Here is a 22,672-nt window from a genome sequence, read left to right on the forward strand (position 1 = left end):
CTTAAAAATGTAATCTTTCCTGTCTCTCTGGTGATCTCCCTGGGGTTGTTTTGTTCAAGTTCCTTCAGCTTCCTGCATGGTCTGTTTCCTCTCTGTTCCTTTTCTCTGATTGTTTTGTTTCTATCTTTTGATGTGATCTGATGTCTGTGACCTTGACTCTCTGTTCCTAGTTAAGATGAGTCACCCACAGAGCAGATGCCAAGCTGTCTCCCCAGGGAGACTGGCCTGGAAGTGCCTACTGTACTGGAGGGGCCTCAGCCATTTCTAGGACGTTTTTAAAAAGTTGCATTTATTTCTTCATTCTGTACAGAGGAGTGTGTGTGTGTGTGTGTGTGTGTGTGTGTGTGTTGTGCATGCACGTACACAGGCCACAGTACACATGCAGAGGCGAGGAAACAGTTTGAGAGTTAGTTCTTGAGTCCAGGGCTTAAAGACAGGCCCTGAGGCTTAGTGGCAAGTGCTTTTGCCCAACAAGGCATCTCAGCAGCCCAATTTCTAGGACTTTTGTCTGGGACCTGAAAAGCAACTTTTAATGCCCTTGTTTGAAGTCACAGGGTCAGAGTGAGGTGGAGATGTGCTTACTAGAGATCTAAAATGGAGTCACCTGTGTGCCTGGCCTCTCCCCATTCACTGTATAGACCTGTACACCTGTTAGAATCATTGCCTGAGCCACAGTGACAAAGAAGCTGGGCATGGTGATGGAAGTGTGGGGCCTCAGCTCCCAGTGACACTGAGGCAGAACTACGACTGGAGTCAGGAGTTTAAGGCCACTGGACAATGTAGTGAAGCCTCATCTCGGTGTGTGTGTGTCTGTGTGTGTGCCTGTGTGTGTATCTGTGTGTGTGCCTGTGTATCTGTGTGTGTGTATGTATATTAGAGTGCTTGCCTAGCACGCACACAGTCCCAGGTTCAGTCTGTAGCACCCAGCATGGTGGTATACATCTGTCAGACCAGCACTCAAGAAGCAGAGGCAGGAAAATCAGGAGTTCAAGGTTATCCTCAATTACCTATTGAGTTCCAGGCCAACCTGGGCTAATGAGACCCAGTCTCAGAGAAAAAGTCAAGCAAAGAGTAAGACCTGACGGTGTAGGCCTCTTCAGGTGGCTTCTGGGAACACAGACTCAGACAGTACGTGACTGCCCAGAAAGCATTCCCACCCACTGACCCATCTCCCACTCCATAGGACGAGGTTTGTACAAGTCAGTACTTCGGTAACGTTAATGGTTTTTCTACCTGCTGAACCCTCTATCTACCTGACTCTGCCAGGTACACCCCATTTCAAACCAGGGCCTCCCCCAAATTACATCTATGCGCCTTCTCTCCCCCTCAGCAGTCTTCAGGAAGATCGTGTTCCTATAGGATGTAGTTTAAGGGTGAAGCCTATGGGTTCTCTCTCCAGCACCCAAACAGTGGGCACAGAGACATGCGCTAAGCCTGAGCTGAGCAGCCTCTGGGCTGCTCTAACCCTCCAGGCTATTTCCCCCCCAGCCCCTGCCGCATGCTGTTTGCAGTTCGAGTCTCATCCTGACGTGCCCTGCTCCATGTGTGTCCTCATGAGAATCCCTCAGTGATGTGCGCCTTATGACCTCCTCTTGAACCTTCCGCCTCATGGCCACCTCTTCTCTTCCTTCCTCTTGGTCCTCCTTTGCCCTGCCTCTCCTCCCTTGGGACACCTCCCCCACTCAAATCAGAAGTCCCACCCTGTTCTCTTCTGCCCAGCTAATTGGCTGACAAGCTCTTTACTGACCAATCAGAAGGTAACGGAGGAGAACGTCTGTAAAACCCCGAGACAGGTGATGCTTCATAAAAGTAACAGTACCAAAGTCTGGACTGTACGGGACTCTTGGCGAGTACAGAAATCAGCACGTGAATAATAAAGACAACTCTCCCTACGGGTTCCATCTGACCCCATAGCGGTCCTTCCAGCACTACAGAACCCTGAAGGCCTGTGGCTGTACGCACGCACGCACGAACGCACGCACGAACACACACACGAATGCACGCACGAATACACGCACGCTATGAGATGGTAAAGGGGTTTCCATGCCATCTGCTTAGTACCTGGACAAGGATAAATGTCTGTTCACTGTGCCTGTGTTGAAGAATACGTTCCTTGTCTCTTTGCTGTGACTAAATACCATGACAGAAGCAACTTAGGAAAGTGCTTGTTTTGGCTCGTGGTTTGAGGGCAAACAGACCATGATGGTAGCGAAGGCGAAGGTATGGCAGTGGGAACCCCAGGCAGTGGGAACCCCAGGCAGTGGGAACCCCAGGCAGTGGGGACCCCAGGCAGTGGGGACCCCAGGCAGTGGGAACCCCAGGCAGTGGGGACCCCAGGCAGTGGGAACCCCCGGCAGTGGGAACCCCAGGCAGCTGCTCACGTGGCAGCCACAGTCGGGAAGCAGATGCTGGGGCTCAGCTCACTCTCCTTTCTATTCAGCCCAAGACCCCAGGCCTTGGGATAATGCTGGGGTGGGTTCCCACCACGGTGTACCTAGCCTGGACAGTGCCTTGAAGACAGCCGAGAGCCTTGTTTGTTCAGTCATTCTAAATCCTGTCACCCTGACAGCCAACAGTTAGCATCATACTGTGCCTCTCTTTGCTTTGATCGTCAGGTTCTCCAGCTATTTTTGTGGCTTCGTGGGCTATCACCAGGCACTTTCTAGAAGATACTGGGTAAGCTGAGAGGAGGAGGGGGAGGAGCAAGGGCACGGCATGGTATCCCACTGTCTGCCTCTGCGGCTAGGAATGGCTGGCTCGAGGCAAAATGCGTGCCTAGCACGTATAAAACTCAGTGTTTGATTCCAGCACTGCATTAACTGGACATCGGAGAGAGATTTTTAAGATTGAGGTTTTAAATCATGTTCATACAGGTAGGGTTTGTACACATGAGTACAGCTGCCCATGGAGGCTGAAGAGGGCATTGGATCCTCTGGATCTGTAGTTTCAGGTAGCTGTGACCAGTCCTACATGGATACTGGAAACTGAACTCAGGAACTCTGAAAGAACAGTATGTGTTCTTAACCACGGAGCCATCTTTCTGGCCCCGAGAGGAGCAGACCTTGATGGGAGGCACACTGCTTCGATGCCTAAGGACATTATAAGCACTCCCCTCCCTTCGAGGGCTGCACTAGGGAACATGTCTGCCAGTCAGCCTCGCTCCCCAATCCTAATGATGTCTAACACTCTCTCCCATAGATGCTGGGACATCAACTCCAATGCTTCCATCTGGTGGGTCATTCGAGGGCCTGTGATTCTGTCCATCCTGGTGAGTGGCTGTCCTCTGCAGAGCTGAGGACAAGTAAGGGAACTCAGAAGCAGTGAGTAACCCTAAGGGTTGGAGAGCCTGGAGCTTGAGTTCCCAGCAAGGGCCAGGAGATAGAAACAGCAGGACCGCAGAGGGCAGAGTTCAGAGGTCAGTAGGCTGTTCCCTAAAGAGTTGCAGAAGGCAATAGGTAAGGCTTGTCAGGAAGCATTCGCTTCACTTTTGTGAGGCAGAATCTCTCACAGGACCAGGAAGGAGCTCATATATTTGCATAAACAAACAAACACCCTCAAATACCCCACCCCCAAGAAAAAACCCAAACCCAATAGCAGCAGCAGCAACAACAACCAGAAAGCAAATTCATTGCAAGCATGATGAGGTGATTATGCACTCAGGAGACTGAGGCAGGAGAGTTTAGAGTTGGAGGCTTGTCTGAGCTACCTCAGGGTGTGCTATATCAAAGAGGAGAGGGGGAGTGGCACAATGACTCCATGAGAAAAAGTACTTGAGCTCTATCACCAGAAGAGAGAGAGAGAGAGAAGCCATCACTGAGTTAACCCTTGACCGCCACCAGAATGCATGTGACTGTGCGTGTCTGTGTGTGTGTGTGCGCGCGCGCGTGTGTGCACAAATGCATGAGCAAAAAATACAAATCGTAAGACTTAAAAATAAATAAGCAAATAAATAAAAGTGGACCTCACGGCTCAAGCAAGCCTGCGTTCATCAAGATTCACAGGAGATTCCAAGTCCAAGAGTGGCTGCCTGGCAGTTGTGTAAATCCGTGAGTCATGGCCCCTGAACAGCAGTGCGTGTTGCTTTCAGCCATGGTGTCTAGATTTATTTATGTCACTGGGACTCTGGGTTCAGGGATGAACAGCTATGATTTGCCATTCTGGCTGTGGTGTCTGTCCTGTCCCCAGATCTAGGGGTCAGGGCCTGGACAGAGGACTCAGGAAACCAAACCATCTTCAGCCTGGCCTTTGCCTTTTGCTTTGCAGATCAATTTCATCTTTTTCATAAACATTCTAAGAATCCTGATGAGAAAACTTAGAACTCAAGAAACAAGAGGAAATGAGACAAATCATTATAAGTAAGTGTTGAGCAAAGAGCTTGGGCAGTGCTAAGTGGGATGACAGGCTGGGGACATAGACATGGTGTCACTAGGGTGGACGGGTGGAACTAGGCCGAGCATGGAACCTCAGGCACTGTGCAGAGAGAAACTACGAAATCAGACAGGAAACCTACAAGCAGAGAGATCTGACCATTGCAGGGCTGGGAGGGGGAGGAAGTCGGTAGGAGGTGCTGAGGTAGCATCAACTACAAAGGCCATGGCATTGTTGTTAGGCGATAGGCCAGGCGTCTATCTGATTTATACACTAGTTTAGTTTTATTTATGTGTTACAGATAGAGGTGGGTGGCCAGAAGCACCGAGGCTTAGCCAGGAGTCTGGCAAGCGTTGCCCTTACCACGTGACAAGCACACAGGACTTAAGAGAGTTTTCAAAAAAAATGGAAATGTGTTAGAGATGATGCTCTATAACAGAATGTGTGCCAAGCGTGAGTGAGGGCCAGGGCTCATCACCTAGCACAGAAAAATACACGGATCATAGATAAGTGGGTGGATAGACAACTACACAGATGGAGGGCAGATACGGACGCAAACATTTACAGACAGAACACAGGTAGGTGATGGATAAACAGCTGATTTATAGATAAGCAGGACATTTGAAAATGATCGATAAATGACAGATAAATAGCTGATAGGTGCATAGAAAAATGACAGATATGGATAGACAGGCAGACGAGAGACAGATCCAGAAAAACAAGCAAAACCTCCCAAACTGAAAAACATATCTGGAGACATTGCAGCAAAACTTAAAGCGGTCAGGCCCTAAATGAGTTGAGCTCTCTGTGTATGGGGCTGAGGCAGATCAGGAGTGTCACTGTGTCCCTGTGTTCCCAGGCGCCTGGCCAAGTCCACGCTCCTCCTGATCCCTCTCTTCGGCATCCACTACAGTGTCTTCGCCTTCTCCCCAGAAGACGCCATGGAGGTCCAGCTGTTCTTTGAATTGGCCCTGGGCTCCTTCCAGGTACGGTTTTGGGAACCGTGACTTAAAAGAGGACTCCTCAGGACGAGAGCAATGACTCACTCGGGAAAGGGCTGACAGTGTGAGCGTGGGAACCTGAGTTCGATCCCTGGATCCTACAGAAAGTCTGCATGGGGTGCATGCCTATAGTCCCAGCGATGGCAAGATGGGAGGGAGGGACAGATGGATCTACGGAGGTCACTAGTGAGCTAGCCTGGCCTACTTGGAGACAGGTCACGCCGAGGAGAGACCCTATGTCAAATAAAAAGTCAAAAGACACCTGAGACCTCCACATCTACACACATGAATTCATCTACACACAGGTACACACACAGGGGGAGGTGGCGTGGAGAGAGAGAGAGAGAGAGAGAGAGAGAGAGAGAGAGAAAGAGGGGGGAGATTTCAATTTTCTTAGAGAGAAATGAGGCTGCAAAGTTAGCAAGCCTGTCACAGGGATGATTTCGAGTCTCCAATAGTAAAGGCATGTTGGAAATGGGAGAAAGAAAGGCAAAATCACCCCTGCATGAGGGACATGATGTCACTCAACTGTAGGAGGTAGTGCATTCACACCCACAATGAGGCACAGGCCGCCCAAAGTCACAGGCAGGCCCGTGAATCTTCCTTGTCTTACTGGGAAGTCAAGAGGAAATGCCTAAGAAATTGGAAACTCACAACGTCAGCGCTTTATTTAAACTGGACTCCAGCTACCCTTAAGGACAGGAAATGGGGGTGGATGGCAGGAGTGTGTGTGTGTGTGTGTGTGTGTGTGAGAGAGAGAGAGAGAGAGAGAAAGAGAGAGAGAGAGAGAGAGAGAGAGAGAGCATATGTGTGTGCATGTGTGTGTGGTGTGTGTATTATAGTGTGTGTATATATGTGTAGTGTGTGTGTGGTATGTGTATATGTATGTGTGTGTGATTGTGAGTGTGTTGTGCTCAAATGAGTGTGCCAGGGGACAATATTTCTCAGGTGTTGTCCACCTTATTTCTGTTTTGTGTTTTAGACAGGAGCTCTCTAGCCTGGAACTTACTGAGTAGGCTAGACCACGCTAACCAGCCAGCCAGCCTTAGGGACCTGCCAGTCTCTGTCTCCCCAGTGTGCCACCATGCCCTGAATATTTTACATGGGCTCTGGATGGAACTCGGGCCTTTACCTACTGAGCCATCTTCTCAGCCCCTGGCTATAGGGTTTTTAACCAGAATCATCCAACAGGAGGTGAGGGAGGCCACCCATCTCTACCAAAATGCTCTGACTGTTAAGGCCACAACAACAGATGGGGAGAAAAAAATTTAACTGGAGTCTGGAGCCTCACATTGTTGTTTTATTTATTTGCTTGTAACCATTTCCTTCCAAAAATAACATGAAGTCACTTTCAAAAACAACAGAAGAGAAAAAAATATGTAGATGACTTATGGGGGTGCAGAATATAAACCAGTGTACTTTGTAATCCAAGTACTTGGGAGGAGGAGGGAGGAGGGAAGAGTCATGGTCTTTCTTCACTACATAGCAGGCCTGGATTTGGAGCTTTCCAGAAGCCAAAGCAAGAACAGTATGTTTAAGACTCATTGTATCCATTAGATGGAAGCCGATGGATTTGGCCTGTGGCTCACTAGTAGAACATTTGCCCTGCATACTTGACATCCTAGGTTCCATTGCCCAGTAAAACCCAGGCATGTATGTGTTCACACACACACACACACACATACCAATATACCAATGAGAGTAAGCTCCTTGCCAAAGAAGCCTTGTGATCGTGCTTTCGGACTTGAGGACATTTTTCTCACTAAGTTTTCCTTGCTGTCATTCCCACTCTGAGCAAGACTAGCAGAGCCCTCCCAGTGGGGCTGTCTCAGCCTCAGAATGAGTAACAGCCACACTCTCCCTTTGTCCTTTGGATTCTCCTCTGGGCAGACTGAGCTGGGCAACTACCATTGCTCTGGGTTGCAGGGAAGATGCCTCACTGGAGACCCAGGGAGTCAGATCTTGTCCTCTCTCCTATTTCAGACCCAACCCCAGGCTGTGCCTTGTACCCTCCTCTGAGAAGCTTCCCTGGCCCTGGTCCTGTTGCATATGTAATAATAGGTTCACTGTAACCCATCCACTGACTGTGGGATTTGAGGACTGGTCCAAACTGTTGGAAGGATCTGACTTGACCACTAAAGTGGGTAATGAGCATTCAGAGAGCTTGGGGTCCCAGAGCTGCCTCTCCAAATAGATAGGGATTGCTGTCCCCAGGACTGGGAATATGAGGTTGAAAAACAATGAAAAAACAAGAAATCTTTTCTAACATCCCATGGACTTTCTTATAAACAAAAACATCATTAAAAACATGGTCCACACATGCAGTTCCAAGCCCTTGGACGGCAGAGGCAGGAAGACAGCATCAGGCTCTAGACTAGCCTTGGCTACACTATGGATTCCAAGCCAGCCAGTGGCTTGTGAGGTGCTTGATGATGTTCTGTCCCCAAAAGTGTGCATTCTTATTATATATAAACACATACAGGAAATATGCATATGTCCCCACATATATATATATATATATATATGTGTGTGTGTGTGTGTGTGTGTGTGTGTATTCATATATATAAACATGTCAAAGTTTAAGTTACATATCAAAGAGAGGAGCAGAGTGAACCTGAATTCACCAGCCATCCTAGACAATGTAGCAGGAGCCTGTCTAAGAAGCAACAAACAAAAACAACAAAGCAGTGTGGCCCCTGGCTGGAGAGATGGCTCGGTGCTCAAGAGTTCTTGCTGCTCTTACAAAGACCGGAGTTTGATTATTAGCACCTCTATCAGGTGGCTCACAATCGCCTGTAACAGCTCCAGGGAATCCATGTTCTCTTTTGGCCTCCACAGGCACCTGAACACTGTAGCATACACACATTCAGACTAATGCACATAACTGCACATAAGTAAAAATAAATCTTTAATAATACACCACTTCACCAGTATTGTTCTGGCTTTGTATCTCAATGGTATAACATGTACTTAGCATGTCTGAGGCCATGGATTCAAGTCCTACCCCTGCAAAGCTACCGAGATTGCTCGGTGGGTAAAGTGCTCCCTGAATGAGGACCTGAGCTAGAATCACAGCATTCATGTAAAACGCTGAGGTGGGTGCCAGTAACCCAGGTACTGAGGGGACAGAGATGGTACATTCATGGAGCCCATTCAGGAAGTCACAGGGTCAGCAGCAAGAAATCCTGTCTCAGAAAAACATGGGGAGCACATGGATACTTAGGCACACATGTACACACACACACACACGCACACACACACACACACATGCACACACACACACCAAACACAAAGTCAGCATTCTTGAGTACTTGTGCATATTAAGCCCACTGTGGAGGAGCAGTTTCATTGCTATTTGGGGTCCTTCAACTTGGTAAGTAGCAGTCAGTCCCTCAGGGGACTAGGGAAGATGGGGCCTGATCAGCCAAAATTTCAAGCTGTGTATGAAAGTCTGTGGGGAAGGAAGATTATCCGGGGAGATGGAGGTCGGGCCTGTGAGAAGGTAGAATGTAAAGGTCCTCTCTAAGGGAGGAAGGGAGCAGGTTCTCCTTAGATCGGCTACTTTCCTCTTACTGTGATAAAAAAAAAAAAAAAAAAAAAAAACCTCAGAGTTATACGGTGTGGTCCTTGATGATGGTGGAGAAACCTTGGCAGCAGGACCTGAGGCAGCTGCTGGCGTTGTATCTGTACTGTCAGGATGCGGGAGAGAGGTGAATGCAGGCGCTCAGCTTTCCCTCTACTGAATGCAACAGAGCCACCCACATTGGGGGAGCGTCTTCCCACCTTGATTAACTCAATCTAGAGAATCCTCACAGGGAGGGTCAGAGGATTTCCTCCTAGGTGGTCCTAGCCCCTGTCAAGTTGACAGCATCAGACATTACTCATCACTAGAGGTTCTGCAGACATTTGTGGACGTCCCTAACCTGACACAGTCGCATGTTAAGATCCTTGGAACACGGAGAGAAGGTCCAGAGAGACTCAACCCCTCCGAATCAGGAGACACACAGCCTTGTCCAGAGCTTCTCCTGATTGCTAACAATGCACCTGCATTTGCACATGCTTTTTGCTCTTACCACACACCTGCTCTTCAGCAGGAATTGGTTGCGTCTCATGGATCTCCTACAGGATTACAGGCTAACTGTGCCTCTTACAGTGGGATGGGGGGGGGGCATACAACAGGGGCCTCTGACAAGTGTTAGAGGTCACGTGCCAGGCCTCAGGGCCAATAGGTAAAAATGATTTCTGGTTTGGGTTCAACAAGACAGGCGTATCAGGGCACTTGGTCCCCAAAGTAGGGAATTCTCCAAGACTAAAAGGTTTGAGAGAGAGAGAGAGAGAGAGAGAGAGAGAGAGAGAGAGAGAGAGAGAGAGATTGTGTTCACACTAATATGTGTGTATATGTACTTGTATGTGTGCTCTCAGCCTTACATGCTCTCTCAAGTGCTTGAGGCATACTCAGGCAGGGCAGATGGCTGGGAAGGGTGAGCTAAGTCCAGCAACCCAGCATATGAACTAACCCTGTTCCTTCTGGCAGGGGCTGGTGGTAGCTGTCCTTTACTGCTTCCTCAATGGTGAGGTGAGTGTCCCAGGGAACCATGGGATTCCAATGCAGAAGCTCCCTGGAGAAAGCAGCGGGAAGGGTTGGGAAGGGTTCTCAGGCAGGTCTGCTTGCTTGGCAGAGTCACCTGGGGTTACATTAAATCACATCCTGGACAATATATCCAGGACAAAGCCAGCAGAAATAGATTCTGTGAGTCTGGACTGAGGTTGGTGATGTGATCCTTACTAAGCTCTCTGGGTGCTTCTTATCTGTGGGCAAGTTCAGAAAATCCAGATGAGCCCAGCTAGCTCCCCTCCCCCACAACCCCCCAGAACCCAAGCTCCTGGCAGTTCTGATGCTTGCTTTGTGTGTGACCTGGTCACTTCCTGCGAGTAAAGTGGGTCACTCGAAACCGCCCCAGCCTTGCACAGAGGCTTCCGGTTCATGATACGAAGCTCTAGACGTTGGCCCTGGCTAAATTAGTTACTGCGCCCAAGCCAAGTGTCTCTGTGGCTACCGGCCAGTCTGTCTCGTTCACACACTTGAATGGGAATGACCTCAGAGGTTTCCCAAAAATCAAACAGCACACCTGAGCTCAGGGGTTGGTTCGAGTGCTCTATGGGGGACCACCTAGGAAGTGTCCGCAGAGCAAATCTTTAGATCCAGACAGATTCTGAGCTAGGCTGAGGGGTTTGATGCTGCCGTTTGTGGAACACATCTCACTCCTTTTCTGTGGGACACAGTGTTGAAAGAAGGCAGGTATAGATCAAGCAGGGTGGCTCAGTGGGTGAGAGCGGTTGCCCTAATTGACAACCAGCTTCAGTTCCCGGAGCTGACATGGTGGAAGGAGAAACTCAAGTTGCCCTCTGACCTCACAGAATACCATGCGTGCATCTGCTCTCTTGCTCACTCACTCTCTCTCCCCCCTCTTGCCTGTCTCTACAAAAATAAAGTAAAACATAATTTGAAAAATTAAAGGCCAAAACAAGTGCTCAGGTTACGGGGCTTCGGTACCTTCTCTACAGGGACAGGCCTTTAGGCAAGGGGACACAGTAGAACAGGAAAAGCTGGAGCGACCAGTGAGTCAGGTTCCAGGCACGGGCCTGCCCTTCCATCCCAAGCAATTGCTGCAGCCGATGGCGGTCTTGGGCAGGTGCAGCTGGAAGTTCAGAAGAAATGGCGCCAGTGGCACCTCCAAGAGTTCCCGCTTCGCCCTGTGGCCCTCAGCAACTCCTTCAGCAAAGCCACCAACGGCCCCACCCACAGCACCAAGGCTGGTACCTCTGAGCAGAGCCGGAGCATCCCCGGGGCCAGTGTCATCTGATGCTGTCGAAAGGCACCAGTGGACAAAGGGTTGGATATTCAGCAGGACAGACATCTGCCTGATAACCATCTTGTGCCCAAGTGGCTGAACAGGCCTGCCCCTCAGGTCTGATCTTCCTCAGAGATCAAATAAGAGGAGACTAGGTCCTCATGGAGCAGGAATAGGCCTGTGACTTGGTCTTTCTTGTTCTTCTAAGAGCAATTCAGCAGCCCCAGAAGGGGGAGGGGAATAAAGTGACATCCAGAAAAGCCTTAGTCTGTGTGTCAGTCTTTTGCTACCTGGAGAGGGAGTGTGTTCTAGATCACATTTCAACTCCTCCCCACGGGAGGGGGGAGCCTCCCTGTCTCCCAAGCTCACTTTTAGGAACAAGCCTAGAAGCTTAGAAAATTGAGGAAGCGCATTAGAAAGGAAGCTGGACTTTTCTCAGTGGGTGAGAGATGGCTTGGCCAAGCTACTCAACCTCAATATGGAAGTCCCGTTACTTTGAGACAGCCTCTCCTCTAGCCCAGGCTGGTCTGCTGTTCCCTAGGTACTTGAAGATGGCCATGAACTTGCAGTTCTCCTGCCTTCACTTTCTGGGTGCTAGAATTACAGGCTGCGCACCCTCACCACACCTGGTGTGTGTGGCCCTGGCAATCAGACTCATGGCTTTATTCACAGGCAAGCACCCTGTAAGCCGAGCAACACTTCCGTGGAGCCCTTGTTCACAGTCTTTCTACTTTAATCATATGGGCTTCGAGGCAGGTGATTTCCCAACTCTCAAACAGGGAAGGACAAAGGTCCATCTCCCTGACCTCTAACTTCCACGGCTCTCCATGCCGAGTGTTTGCACTCCTTGACTCCACGAGAGGATGACCAAGGATGAAATGTCTTCCAAAATGAGACCTAACAGAGACACCCAGACAGAAATGGAGACATCGTCTCCTGTTTGCACACTGCAGGCTTGGGAACCCAGGCAGAGAACCAGACCAAATGGTTCGTGAACTGATTTTGATAAAACCAGACAGCTCGCACAGGCTCCTCAGGTGGGGATGGCAATACGGCTCAGCTGGAGAGTGTCTGCCCAGGTTCACGGAGCCTTAGATATGAGTGATCCTTACCAGTGTGTGGGGTCGTCCAAGGTCTGTGTTGGTGGTGGTCCAGCTTCAACGTTGGGAGACCATCTGAAATAAAAAATTCCTAAAATTGGGCTCCAGGGGTGGCTCGCCAGTGAAGGTACTGTCTGAGCCAGCATGGTGACTTCCGATGGCTCCCTGGAAACCATGCAAAGGCGGAGAGAAGAAACCAGCTCCAGAGTTCTCCATTCCCTACATGTGTAGGATGTATACATGCCCACACACATATACACAATCATAAGTAAGATGAAGATGTTTAAAATCATCCTAGAAGGGTGGGACGGCTCAGTGGGTAGACTGGCTAAGAATATGAGTTCAGTCCCAAGAACTCACGAAAAGCCTGGCGTCTCTGTAAAGACCTACAATCCCAGTGATGGGAAGGTGTTGGGGGGGGGGAGGCAAGAGGTCCTGGGGCTCACCAGCCATCCAGGAAAGCATACTTGGTGAGTTCTGGGCCAGTGAGGGGAACCACCTCAGAAACAAGGCATGTAGTCTAGAGAATGATACCTAGGGCTGATTTTTGATTGGCAATGCATGTGTGCCCTCACACACATATGTGTACACATGACTATGTATATACACACACGTACAAAAATCACATCAGACGTTACTGGGGAAGGCTGAAGTGGTAGCACCACTTAAGCCCACAAAATAAACACCAGCCTGGGAGATACCTTGTCTCAAAATAAAATGGGTCCTCAGTGGTTGCGTATTTGATTAGCATGTATAAGGCCCTGGGTTTGATCTCCAGGGGGAAAAATCCTGGAAAAAAAAAAAATCACGGGCATGTACAGTAGATCTGGGAAGAGACAAGATTAAGAGAAAGTCTGAAAACCCAGCCAGTGGCTGGGGGAGAAGGTGAGCTTACAGAACATGAAAGATTTCACCTTGTTTCTGGGTGGGAAAAAACTGGAACCAAGGCAAGAGAATGCGCAAAACTTCAGATCTGGGGCCTGAGGAGACAGCTCAGCTGCTTGACCAGTTTTGCAAGCACAGGACTGGAGCTCCATCTGCAGAACCAATGTGTTTTGTTTTGTGTTTTTAAGCTGGGCATGGTGGCTCATGTTGCTGAGACTGGGGACCCTGGAGCTCACTGGCCAACCTAGACTACTTGGTAAATTCTAGACCAGAGACAGACCATCTCGGAAAACAAATGGCTCAGTGGGTAAAAGCACTGCTGGGATTCCCAGCACCCATGTAAAGACGGATGCAGTTGTGACCACATCTGTAACCCAGTGCCCCTGGGGTGGAGAGAGACGAGAAATCCTTGGGAGCCCATCAGCTGTTCATCCTTGTATATGCAGCTGATACCTTGTCTCGAACAAGATGGAAAGAGGAGACCCAATGAGAATCCACACACAAAAGGGAAAGTGAGAAACAACACACCCTCTGTCCTACATACACTGATGCATACACATGCACCTTCATACCTGTGCACACATGCACATGCATACAACACACACACACAGAGACAGAGACAGAGACAGAGAGAGAGAAAATGGAAATCACTGGTTCTTGACCCCTTTCACCACCTATCCCCTGCAAGCTGTTAATGATTATACAATATTTGTCTCCTCACCCACTGTGGAGTTCAGCCTTGGAAGCATACTACGCTCTGAAAGGTGCTCCAGGATCAGAAACCGATCCTGAGGCCTCTGAAACCTCACAACTGATAGTCTCAAAAACAGTCCTGACTCTAAACTGGCCTCAGGGACTTTTTCTTTTGGAAATCATCTGAGTACCCTTGCTGGGCAGTTGTTCAAGGAAGACTTCAAACTGAGCAGAGAGAGAGGAGTTAGATCCTAGAAACTGGGGTGTTCTAGAGCTTGTGGGTCCACCCAAAGGATAGGGGGTTGGGAGGGCAGACTTTAAGTCAATAGATTGAAAGCTACTATCCACAAGACTTTCTGGGGGAATCCTGGTAAAGCCAGGAAAATGTGTGCAAAGTCCCCTGGAGCTAATGAGAGAAGGTTCCAGACTGGTCCTTTAGGTGGAGGACTGAGCCATTCTTAGAAAGCTCGAAACCGTTTGCCATTGAAGCATCCTTAGAACCCATGTAAATGTTGGATGGGCGTGGTGACGCGCCTGTATTTCTAGGCCTTGGAGGCTGAGTCAGGGTGTGCCTAGAGCAAGCTCGTTCAAGAGACTAGCCTTACAGGTGAGCTCTGGGTTTGACTGAGACCCTGCCTCAATGAATAAGGTAGAAAAGCAGGGGCTGGAGAGATGGCTTAGTGGTTAAGAGCACTATCTTGGGTTTAATCCCCAGCAACCACATGGTGGCTCATAACCATTTATAGTATGATCTGATGCCTTCTCCTGGAGTGTAGGTATATATGCAGAGAGGGCACGCATATACGTAAAAGAAAGAAAGAAAGAAAGAAAGAAAGGAAGAAAGAAAGAAAGAAAGTCTTTTTTAAAGGTAGAAAGGCAATTAAGGATGAGTCCAGACACTGATGTGAGACCTCCACATGTACACACTTGTATGTGCATCCACACATATGTGAACCCATGCACATGTGAAGACATGTATACTCTCGCATCCTCCCACACACAAATATACACCAAAAAAAAATCATTTAAAAATAGTCTTAGGCCCTCTCCAGCCCACATCCCAGAGCAATCAGTGAAACAGGTTTGAGCCCTATGTAGCTGGGCAGCCAACCTGGAGCTGACTTCTGGTCTCTCTCAACCCTATTCCAGTCAGGGAAGAAAACACCTGAAGAAGACATTTTAGGACATTCTTCTTATTTAGAATTGACATTTTAATAGCTTGAATAACCTATGCGTGCCATGGTACTGAGGCACTCTCTGCCTTTGCCCCGGAGGTCAGCTGAAGTGACTCCCAGGGCATTCATTTGTAGAGCTAGGTGCTTAAGAGGCAGCGCCAAGGTCATTGACTGTCCCTTTAATCTCAGCCAGTGGTCCTATATCAGAGGAGTCCCATCATGACTTCGTTTTCCATAAGCCAGGGTCCCTGCTGGAGGGTTCCAGGGCTGAGTGAGGCTGTTAATGTGAAGGCCGCTGGCGGCATTGAGGAAGAAGAGGAAGGAGGCGGTGAATTCACACCAAAACATCAGGGTGAAGCCCACGAGGGTGATCTGATCCTTGAGGAGGATAATGAAGGTGAGCAGACCCCCAGAGGAGAGGATGAAGGCGACCAGGAGGAGGTAGGAACCGATGGCCCACTTGCGCCGAGAACGGACATCCTCGCACACCTGGGAGACAATGAGCAGCTCCAAGCCAAAGATGGCAGCCACCACAGCCATGGCGGCCACAATGCGTGCTAGGCCCATGCCTACAGCCAGCCCAGGCACATGGGCCTGGCTCAAGTCTCTCAGACAGTGTGGTTCACTGTGGTTGCTGATGGTGCAGAAGTACCACAGCCCGAAGAGGTGGTCCTCCACTAGGAGCCAGTGGCCATCACAGACGGAGACTGAAGAAAGGACCACAGCCAGGGCAGTGCATGCGATGATGAGGGTCCGGATGAAGGACTCAAAGAAAGACCGGTGGGGCTTCTTAGGGCCCAACAGCCTGTGGGCCTGGAAGACAGCAGGAAAGCAGTGAGTTGGCAAAGCCCTGCAGTACCAGGGAAGACCCAGCAATCCCACTTCCTCCAGCCCTGTTCTCTGCTCGTACCATGGAAAACATTGACCAGACTCCCCGGCCTCCCCCTTAGACCCACCTTCACTGGGGGAGGGGTATTCCTTGTTCTACTTGTCCTCCCTCCTCTATTGGAGCCTGGCCAGGTGGTTACTAACCGAAAACAAGTCCCTTACCGGTCTTTGTCTCAGGATCTTTACCCAGAATGAAAAGCCCACACTGGAGCTGGGGAGGTGGCCTTGTGGCTAAAGTGCGTGCTTTACACAGTAAATGTATGTAATCCCAGTGCTGGGGAGGCAGAGGTAGTCAGATCCCTGGGGTTTGCTGGCCAGCCAGCGGGCCCAGGATAAGCTAGGCACTGAGGAGCTCCAGGTCAGGGAAAGGGGGAGGGGGAGGGAGAACAGGAGGGGGGAGGGGACTGAGGAGGGAGAGAAGATAGTGCCTAAATAACAACAGTTAAGATTGGCTTCTGAACTCCACGTGCATTCCGGCTTCTGTGTGAGCACGCGCACACACACACTCACACACACACTATGGATGGCAGTCTGATTAATATAGTGCCATGCCTGGATCCTCTTTCAAACCTCCTGGCACCTGTCCCTCCCCTCCAGGAATGAGGCCAACTGTTCCCATGCTTGTCAGAGACGCCTTTCCCACCCAGCCTGCCCAGTGGTTCCTGCTCTTCTCCACCAAGCGCCCTGCGCGCCTCCATTCTGATGGTATCGTGGAGAAGCGTGCTATTGACTGTCTTACTTGGACACCGTGTCTCCCTAGGAGGGCAAGGGTCAAGACACTAGGAAATTCCCAGAACCGGTCATGGTGACAGTCCTGTGTACTTGGTAGGGGGGAAACGTGGAGAAACTTGATCAAATTTGCCTCTTGTGCTTCCATTTGAAACTCCTTAGAGTCTGAGCCTCCTGCCCTGTCTAAGTTAAATGACTCACTTCATAGGATGTTAAGAAGCAGGTCGCACCACCTTTGGGGAGGTAAGAAAAGCACATAACTCACACGGACTGGTTGGCGCTGGGAAACGGGGAAAGGATAAGGAAGGGGGACTTTGGGGAGCACCTTAGGCAGCTGTAAACAGAGATTTCCAGAGGCAAGTGTGGGCCACGCCTCCCTAACATGTGGTACTGAGCCTGGCTCCTGGCAGACTGTTGGGAGGCTGTCTGCTAGGGCTGGAGAGGTAGTGAGTTAGTAAAGACCTGCTGTGCAGTGTGGGACCTGAGTTCAGGTTTCTGGCACCCCCGTAACAAGCCACACGTGGTGGTGACGCACACTTGTAACTCCAGTGCTGCGTGGGGTTGGGGCAGATGGGTGGATCTCTAGAGCTCATAGGCCAGACAGTCTAGTTAAATTAGTGAGTTTCAGACTCAGTGAGAGATGTGTCTGAAACAATTATGTAGATGAAGACACCCTGGCATCAACCTATGGCTTCCATGTGTATGCTGCTATGTTCTTTCTCTTTCTCTTTCTGTGTGTGTCTCTCTCTCCTCTTCTTTCATTTCCCCCCTTTATTTTGGGCTGGAGTTTTGTATATCCAAACTTGGTCTTGATTTACTATATAGCCGAAGATGATGTTGAACTTCTAACCCTTCCTTCTCCTGGGATGACGGAGAAACCACCACACTTTGTTGGTTTGGTGCTAACATTTCAGGGTCTCGCCCATGCTAAGCAAGCTCTTTCCCAATGGAGCCACCTCTCCAGTGGGCACCTGCTTTCTCAGCTGCTCAATGAGGCTGGCAGTCTTTGCAGGAAAGCACCTAGCAAGGTTATAAAATCCCTAGAGACTAATATGGTCACAAGATGGGGCGGCCAAGGATGCAGAGAACAAGTCACAAGACACACAGGCCAGCTCAGACACCTTTTGACCCTAGGCCTCACTGTCTGGAAAACAGGCACATCCAGTCCCTCCCTCAGCCCCGCCTGTCTCAGACCCAGACTGGACTTTAATCTCCAGGCGCTAAGAGGCTACCCTGGGATCAGACAGGTGACAGAGATCGGGTGTCACGTACCCTTCTCTTGAAGCAGGCTTCATTAAAACTCACTGACCACTCGTAAAACTGCAAGGGTTAAAGGCTCGTGTTGATAGAGGTGTGGAACCCGGAAGGCAGCTCGGGCTGGAAAGCTTTTGTAAGTTTGAGGACTTGAGTTCAAACCCCAAATGCCATGAAAGAAGACGGGCTTGTTGGTGCACACTAATTATCCCCAGCATTGGGGAAGGGGAGGTAGCAGGGAGGGGCTCACTGGCCGGCCGATCTCACCTACTGGGTGAGTTCCAGTAGAGACCCTGGCATCAAAGGGGTCGTGAGTAAAATATCTGCCTTTAAACACGAAGACCAGAGTTCCATCCCTAGAACCCATATTAACAAAAAAAAAAAAAAAAAAAAAATCCTGTGAGTAGTGGGTGCTCAGCATTAGGGAGACAGGCAGGTCACTAGGAATCCCTGGTGTGCCAGCTTGGCTGAGTTCTAGGCCAGTGAGAAACTGTCTCAAAAAACGAAAAAACAAAAAAAACAAAACAACAACAACAACAAAAAAAAACCAAACAAGGCAGACAGAGCCTGAAGAGTGTTCATCCCCCGAGCCCCCACATATAAAATGTGTGGCCCTTGGCTCAGTGTCATAGCTCCTGTCTACTGCAGTCTTCATCTTGAACCTGTGGACCTCACCCCACACGGCTGGCAACTCCACCGACTTCCAGAGACTCCGCAATCCTCCCCTGGCAGGGTGGCGCGCGAATGGAGGGGCCAGAGGAGGGGAAGCAGGCAGCCAGTCCTGCCCCCTCAGCCTCCTGTCTGTGCCTTAGAACAGCCCTTCAAACAGGGCCTCAGCTTCCTCTGCTGACACTGCTCATCCCCTTTGAACCCGTGTGACCTCAACGGTTCCCACTGACCTGACGCTCTGATTCAACCGGGCTTTTAAGGCTAACTCCAGCGCCATGTTGTGTGGGCCTCTGCTCCGCAAGACCAACAACACCCCAACTATGTATACTCCTTCTCACACTCCTGTACCCACTGCTTTTCAGTGAGTACTCTGCCCCAGCCTGGGTCTACCTCTAACACAGTAACATTTCTTCTGCAACCTCTGCTTGCAAGCACGAGGAGGTCTTGTGCCCACTCCTGCTACTGTATAGACCCTGCATGCTAGGCAAGAGCTCTGCCCTAGACACACACACTTTTTACACGTTTTATTCCGAGACAGTCACTCTAACCCAGGTCGGCCTCTCACGGAGCTGGAATAGGGGTGCGGGCACTAACAGGTCTTGGTTTTTACTTGTCATTACCCTGTCTCCTCTCCACTGAAGGGTGAGAATAGTGCCGACCACCTCAGGTTGCTATGGGGATGAAGTCACTGGAAAAGTGGGCTCCGAATCCTGCATGGACAGTTGGGTGTAGCTCATGTTCCTCACTTCCGCAGGCAGCTGAACCTGGGACAAATATGCCTGTGACACCCTCCTTTCCTCCTTCCCTCCTCTTGCTGCCTCTCCTTTGCTTCCTCTCTCCCCCCTTCTCCCACCCCTCCACCTTTACTGCTTCTTCCTCACTTCCTCTATCTCCTCCTCCCCTCCTTTCTTCTCCTCCCCTCCCCCTCCCATTCTGTCTTTTCCTTGTCTCTTTCCTCTTCCCCACATTTTCCTATCCCTTGCTTGGTTTCTCCTTGCCTTCTCCCCTCCTCCTCTCCCTAAAAGGGCTTCTGCCTATGGCTTTTGCACTTCTTAGCTTAGCTCCTCCCACACCCACACTGGTTTCTGAGTGTCTCCTTTGGGGTGCCCCCACACCTTGGCTCATTCCTTCTTTTTTCCTGTGCCTTCCTCTCAAGGCCCCTCCCTGGAGATGGTCTGGAATATGCCCAGGAACAAAGAAAAACAAGTCACCAAACCAGAGTCTCTACCACACCCTAGCAACTGAGTTCGGGATAAAAGAGTTTGGGGTGGCCTGGCAGGGTTTTTTTTCCCCCTTGTTACCAAAGGTGTGAGTGAGATTCAGAGTCAGGAAGACCTGAATTTGTCTACACCCTGTCACTTGGCTACCCACTGTGACCAGGTTACTTTTGAGCCTCAGTTATCTCTCTGTAAAATGGGTAGAGCTGTAGAGGTAACTATGCCTATAATTCCAGTTACCGGGAGGCTAAGAAAGGAGGGTGGATTGAGCCTAGGAACCAGAGAGCATCCTAAGCAACAAAGAACAGATCTTGTCTGTCTCAAGCAGAGCTGATAATGATAATAATAATGACGATTAATGGGCGGAACACTACCTAAAATTATCAGGGCCTGAGCACCTCAAGGCAGAGTCAACTGACCTCTGTACTTCTCAGGGCAAGACCGGACAGTGGACAGCCTGGAGCACAGCCAGCCGCCGGCATGCCTGGATGAGCAGGAAGCTGGCCCACGGGGTAGTGGACGCTTCCCGACCGCCCTTTGAAGCGGGCAGGAATGCGGAGCTTCTCGGCCAACACAAACACTCAGCATTGCTCCAAAAGAAGCCAGACTTAGGGGAAGCGGCCGCTCCTGACCCAGGAACCTGTTTCCTGGGGTGTCAGGTCCCCAGTCCCACCTCAGTTCCATCTAGCTCCTCGCACGCGTTTCGGAGGAAGATGATCTTTGTAGTCGCGCGCCCAGAAAGTTCTCACTTCATGAGCAACGTCCTCCGTCCGTTATATAAACCAAGCCTGGCATTTTTCAAGTCTCCCCTGTCAGTCTTCCACTCTAGACGCCCGGTTTTTAAAGATTCCCAGCGACCCCTGAGAAAAGTCTAACCGATAGGGCACTTTGGTGACCCCGCAGAAAAGTTTGGTGGCCTCTGGTGCTCTCAGGGCGCCATGAGAGGCCGAGAAGACTGCGCAGAGCGAGCTGCATTGGGGGAGCAGGTACCCCCGGATCGCTCTCAGAGGAACCTTCCGGGGGAAGGGTGTCCCAGCAAGAGTTGTCACCCTGACCCAAGGTTTCAGTCACTGAGGGTTCCCAGTCCTCCCCCCTAGTAGACTGTACCCGGCTCTGCGCCCCGCGGGTCCCTCGGGCTACCTGCGCGCCGATGGCCGTCATGCTGCTCTCTGGGAGGCAGCGCTGTCGCCTGGCCTAGCTGTCGCACTCCGGTTCTGCTCTGCCGCGGGGCTGGCCCTCTATCTGGGCGGGGCGCAAGCCGGGGGCGGGGGCTTCGCGATCACTGGGCTGCTCGGGTTACGCTGACTCAGCAGCGCCCTGGGTCCCAGAGATGGGGTATGAGGTGACCTGGCTCGCGATCTTCCCCGGGATGCAGATTCCTCGAGGGCTGGGAGATTTGGTTCCAGTCCAAGTTTGAAGGGCCGAGAGTCGGGAAGGAGAACCTGGATGCAAAAAGTGGAGGATCCCGCCAGGATTCTGGCTTCCACCCCGGCTGTGTGACCTTGGACCGCTAGTTTAACCTCACTGAGCCTTGGTTAATAAGTGAGATAATATGGGATTGGTTGGGCTCTTGGTAGCTTTTGTGACAAGGGAGTGGACCAGAACCTTATGGAGCTACCACTTGCCTTAGTTTACCCTTTAAGGAGGGCGTGACAGCGTCCTTGTCTCCTGATCCCCTCAGGGACTATCAGCAAACACTAGGTCAAATGTGGTGGCAGACTCCTGTAATCCCAGCGTTTGGAGGGGGGATGCAGAGGGATTAATTTTAGAGGCCAATCTGGGTCGTGTGAGCAGCCTGGAATACAGGGTGAGACCCTGTAATCACAGAGAAACAGGAGGGGGAGGGGAGGGGTGGCAAGGAAGAGGAGGGGGAGGGGAAGGGACTGGAGGAAGGGAGGAAGGGAAGAGGGATGACTAAGAGCTCAGTGCAGCAAGCCCCTAGGTTTCTTTCCCAGCAGCATAAGTAAATGAGGGTGGGAGGGGTTATAGATGGGTAAACTGAAATAATCCCACCCCCAAAGGTTTAAAGGTGTGGTCTGAAGGGGAGGGTTTCAGATAGCATTACCTAATTCCTTCCTCCAGCTTGGAGGAAAAAGTTGGGTGGGGTCCTGCTTAAGATAAAACGAGATGCCGACTAAGGGATTTAGCTTGTTCTGGCCCCAGCCGCTCCCTGGTTTACCTATAGACACTGAAGAGACTCCACTTATATCTAATTGGAAGGAGCCATGAAGAAACCAGGAATGTACCGCCACGCATGCATTTCTGCTTCCCAGTTCATCTGGTTCCATAGAAACCCTTGATGAATCCCAGAGCCAGTCCTGGGGCAGACAGATGGGGTGGGGAGGCATCTCCTTGTCTTCTCTTATTTTTCCCACTCTGAGTGAGGGCTACCTGAGATGCTGGCTGGTGGAAACACACATTGTTGGGCCTCTCCCTGGAACTTCTGACCAGTGGGACCAGGCCGAGACCTGCCCTGAGTGACATTTGGTACTGGGTTAGAGGTCTGAGCAAGGCCAAGGGCAATTGGCCAGGTCCAGCCACTTGCCTTCTCTCCGCCCACTGGCCTTCTCTCCGCCCACCGACCTTCTCTCCGCCCACCGGCCTTCTCTCCGCCCACCGACCTTCTCTCCGCCCACCGGCCTTCTCTCCGCCCACCGACCTTCTCTCCGTGGCGCCACCTGGTTTCTCCCCAGTTCTGGATTCTAGAAGCCAAGCATTCATTTCTCGAGCTCTAGACTCCTGTGGAAGGAGGACCTAGCTCTCCCCCAACCTGGGGGCCTGGCTGTCCCTTCAAGCAGCTCTAGAATACTCTCTAGAGGAACCTGGGTTGCTCTTTTTCAC

General features: G+C 50.6%; 2 protein-coding genes across 4 annotated transcripts in view; one reads left to right on the plus strand and one right to left on the minus strand.

Annotated features, from left to right (window-relative positions):
• Window positions 1-11,444, plus strand: part of SCTR (secretin receptor) — a 52,628-nt gene extending 41,184 nt beyond the window's left edge. The window contains exons 9-14 of one of the 2 annotated variants that reach the window (XM_080917911.1): window positions 2,616-2,676; window positions 3,199-3,268; window positions 4,264-4,355; window positions 5,228-5,354; window positions 9,904-9,945; window positions 11,063-11,444. In XM_080917911.1, the coding sequence (XP_080774037.1) occupies window positions 2,616-2,676; window positions 3,199-3,268; window positions 4,264-4,355; window positions 5,228-5,354; window positions 9,904-9,945; window positions 11,063-11,233 (563 nt within the window). In that variant the 3' untranslated portion in view covers window positions 11,234-11,444. The remainder of the gene's footprint in view (window positions 1-2,615; window positions 2,677-3,198; window positions 3,269-4,263; window positions 4,356-5,227; window positions 5,355-9,903; window positions 9,946-11,062) is intronic. The other variant, XM_080917912.1, reaches the window with a different exon arrangement.
• Window positions 11,445-15,113: 3,669 nt separating this feature from the next.
• Window positions 15,114-21,056, minus strand: TMEM37 (transmembrane protein 37). Of its 2 annotated transcripts, none has more exons than XM_080918629.1 (2): window positions 20,972-21,056; window positions 15,114-15,887 (listed from the first exon to the last, which is right to left on the minus strand). In XM_080918629.1, exons 1-2 carry the CDS (start codon window positions 20,990-20,992, stop codon window positions 15,273-15,275), a joined length of 636 nt encoding a protein of 211 aa, XP_080774755.1. In that variant the 5' UTR covers window positions 20,993-21,056; the 3' UTR covers window positions 15,114-15,272. The 2 variants fall into 2 exon arrangements, with proteins under 2 accessions (XP_080774755.1, XP_080774754.1); XM_080918628.1 differs by having other exon boundaries at window positions 20,939-21,020.
• Window positions 21,057-22,672: the final 1,616 nt, after the last annotated feature.

This window comes from Micromys minutus (genome assembly GCF_963924665.1).
Source record: "Micromys minutus genome assembly, chromosome: 6".
NCBI classification, from domain to species: domain Eukaryota; kingdom Metazoa; phylum Chordata; class Mammalia; order Rodentia; family Muridae; genus Micromys; species Micromys minutus.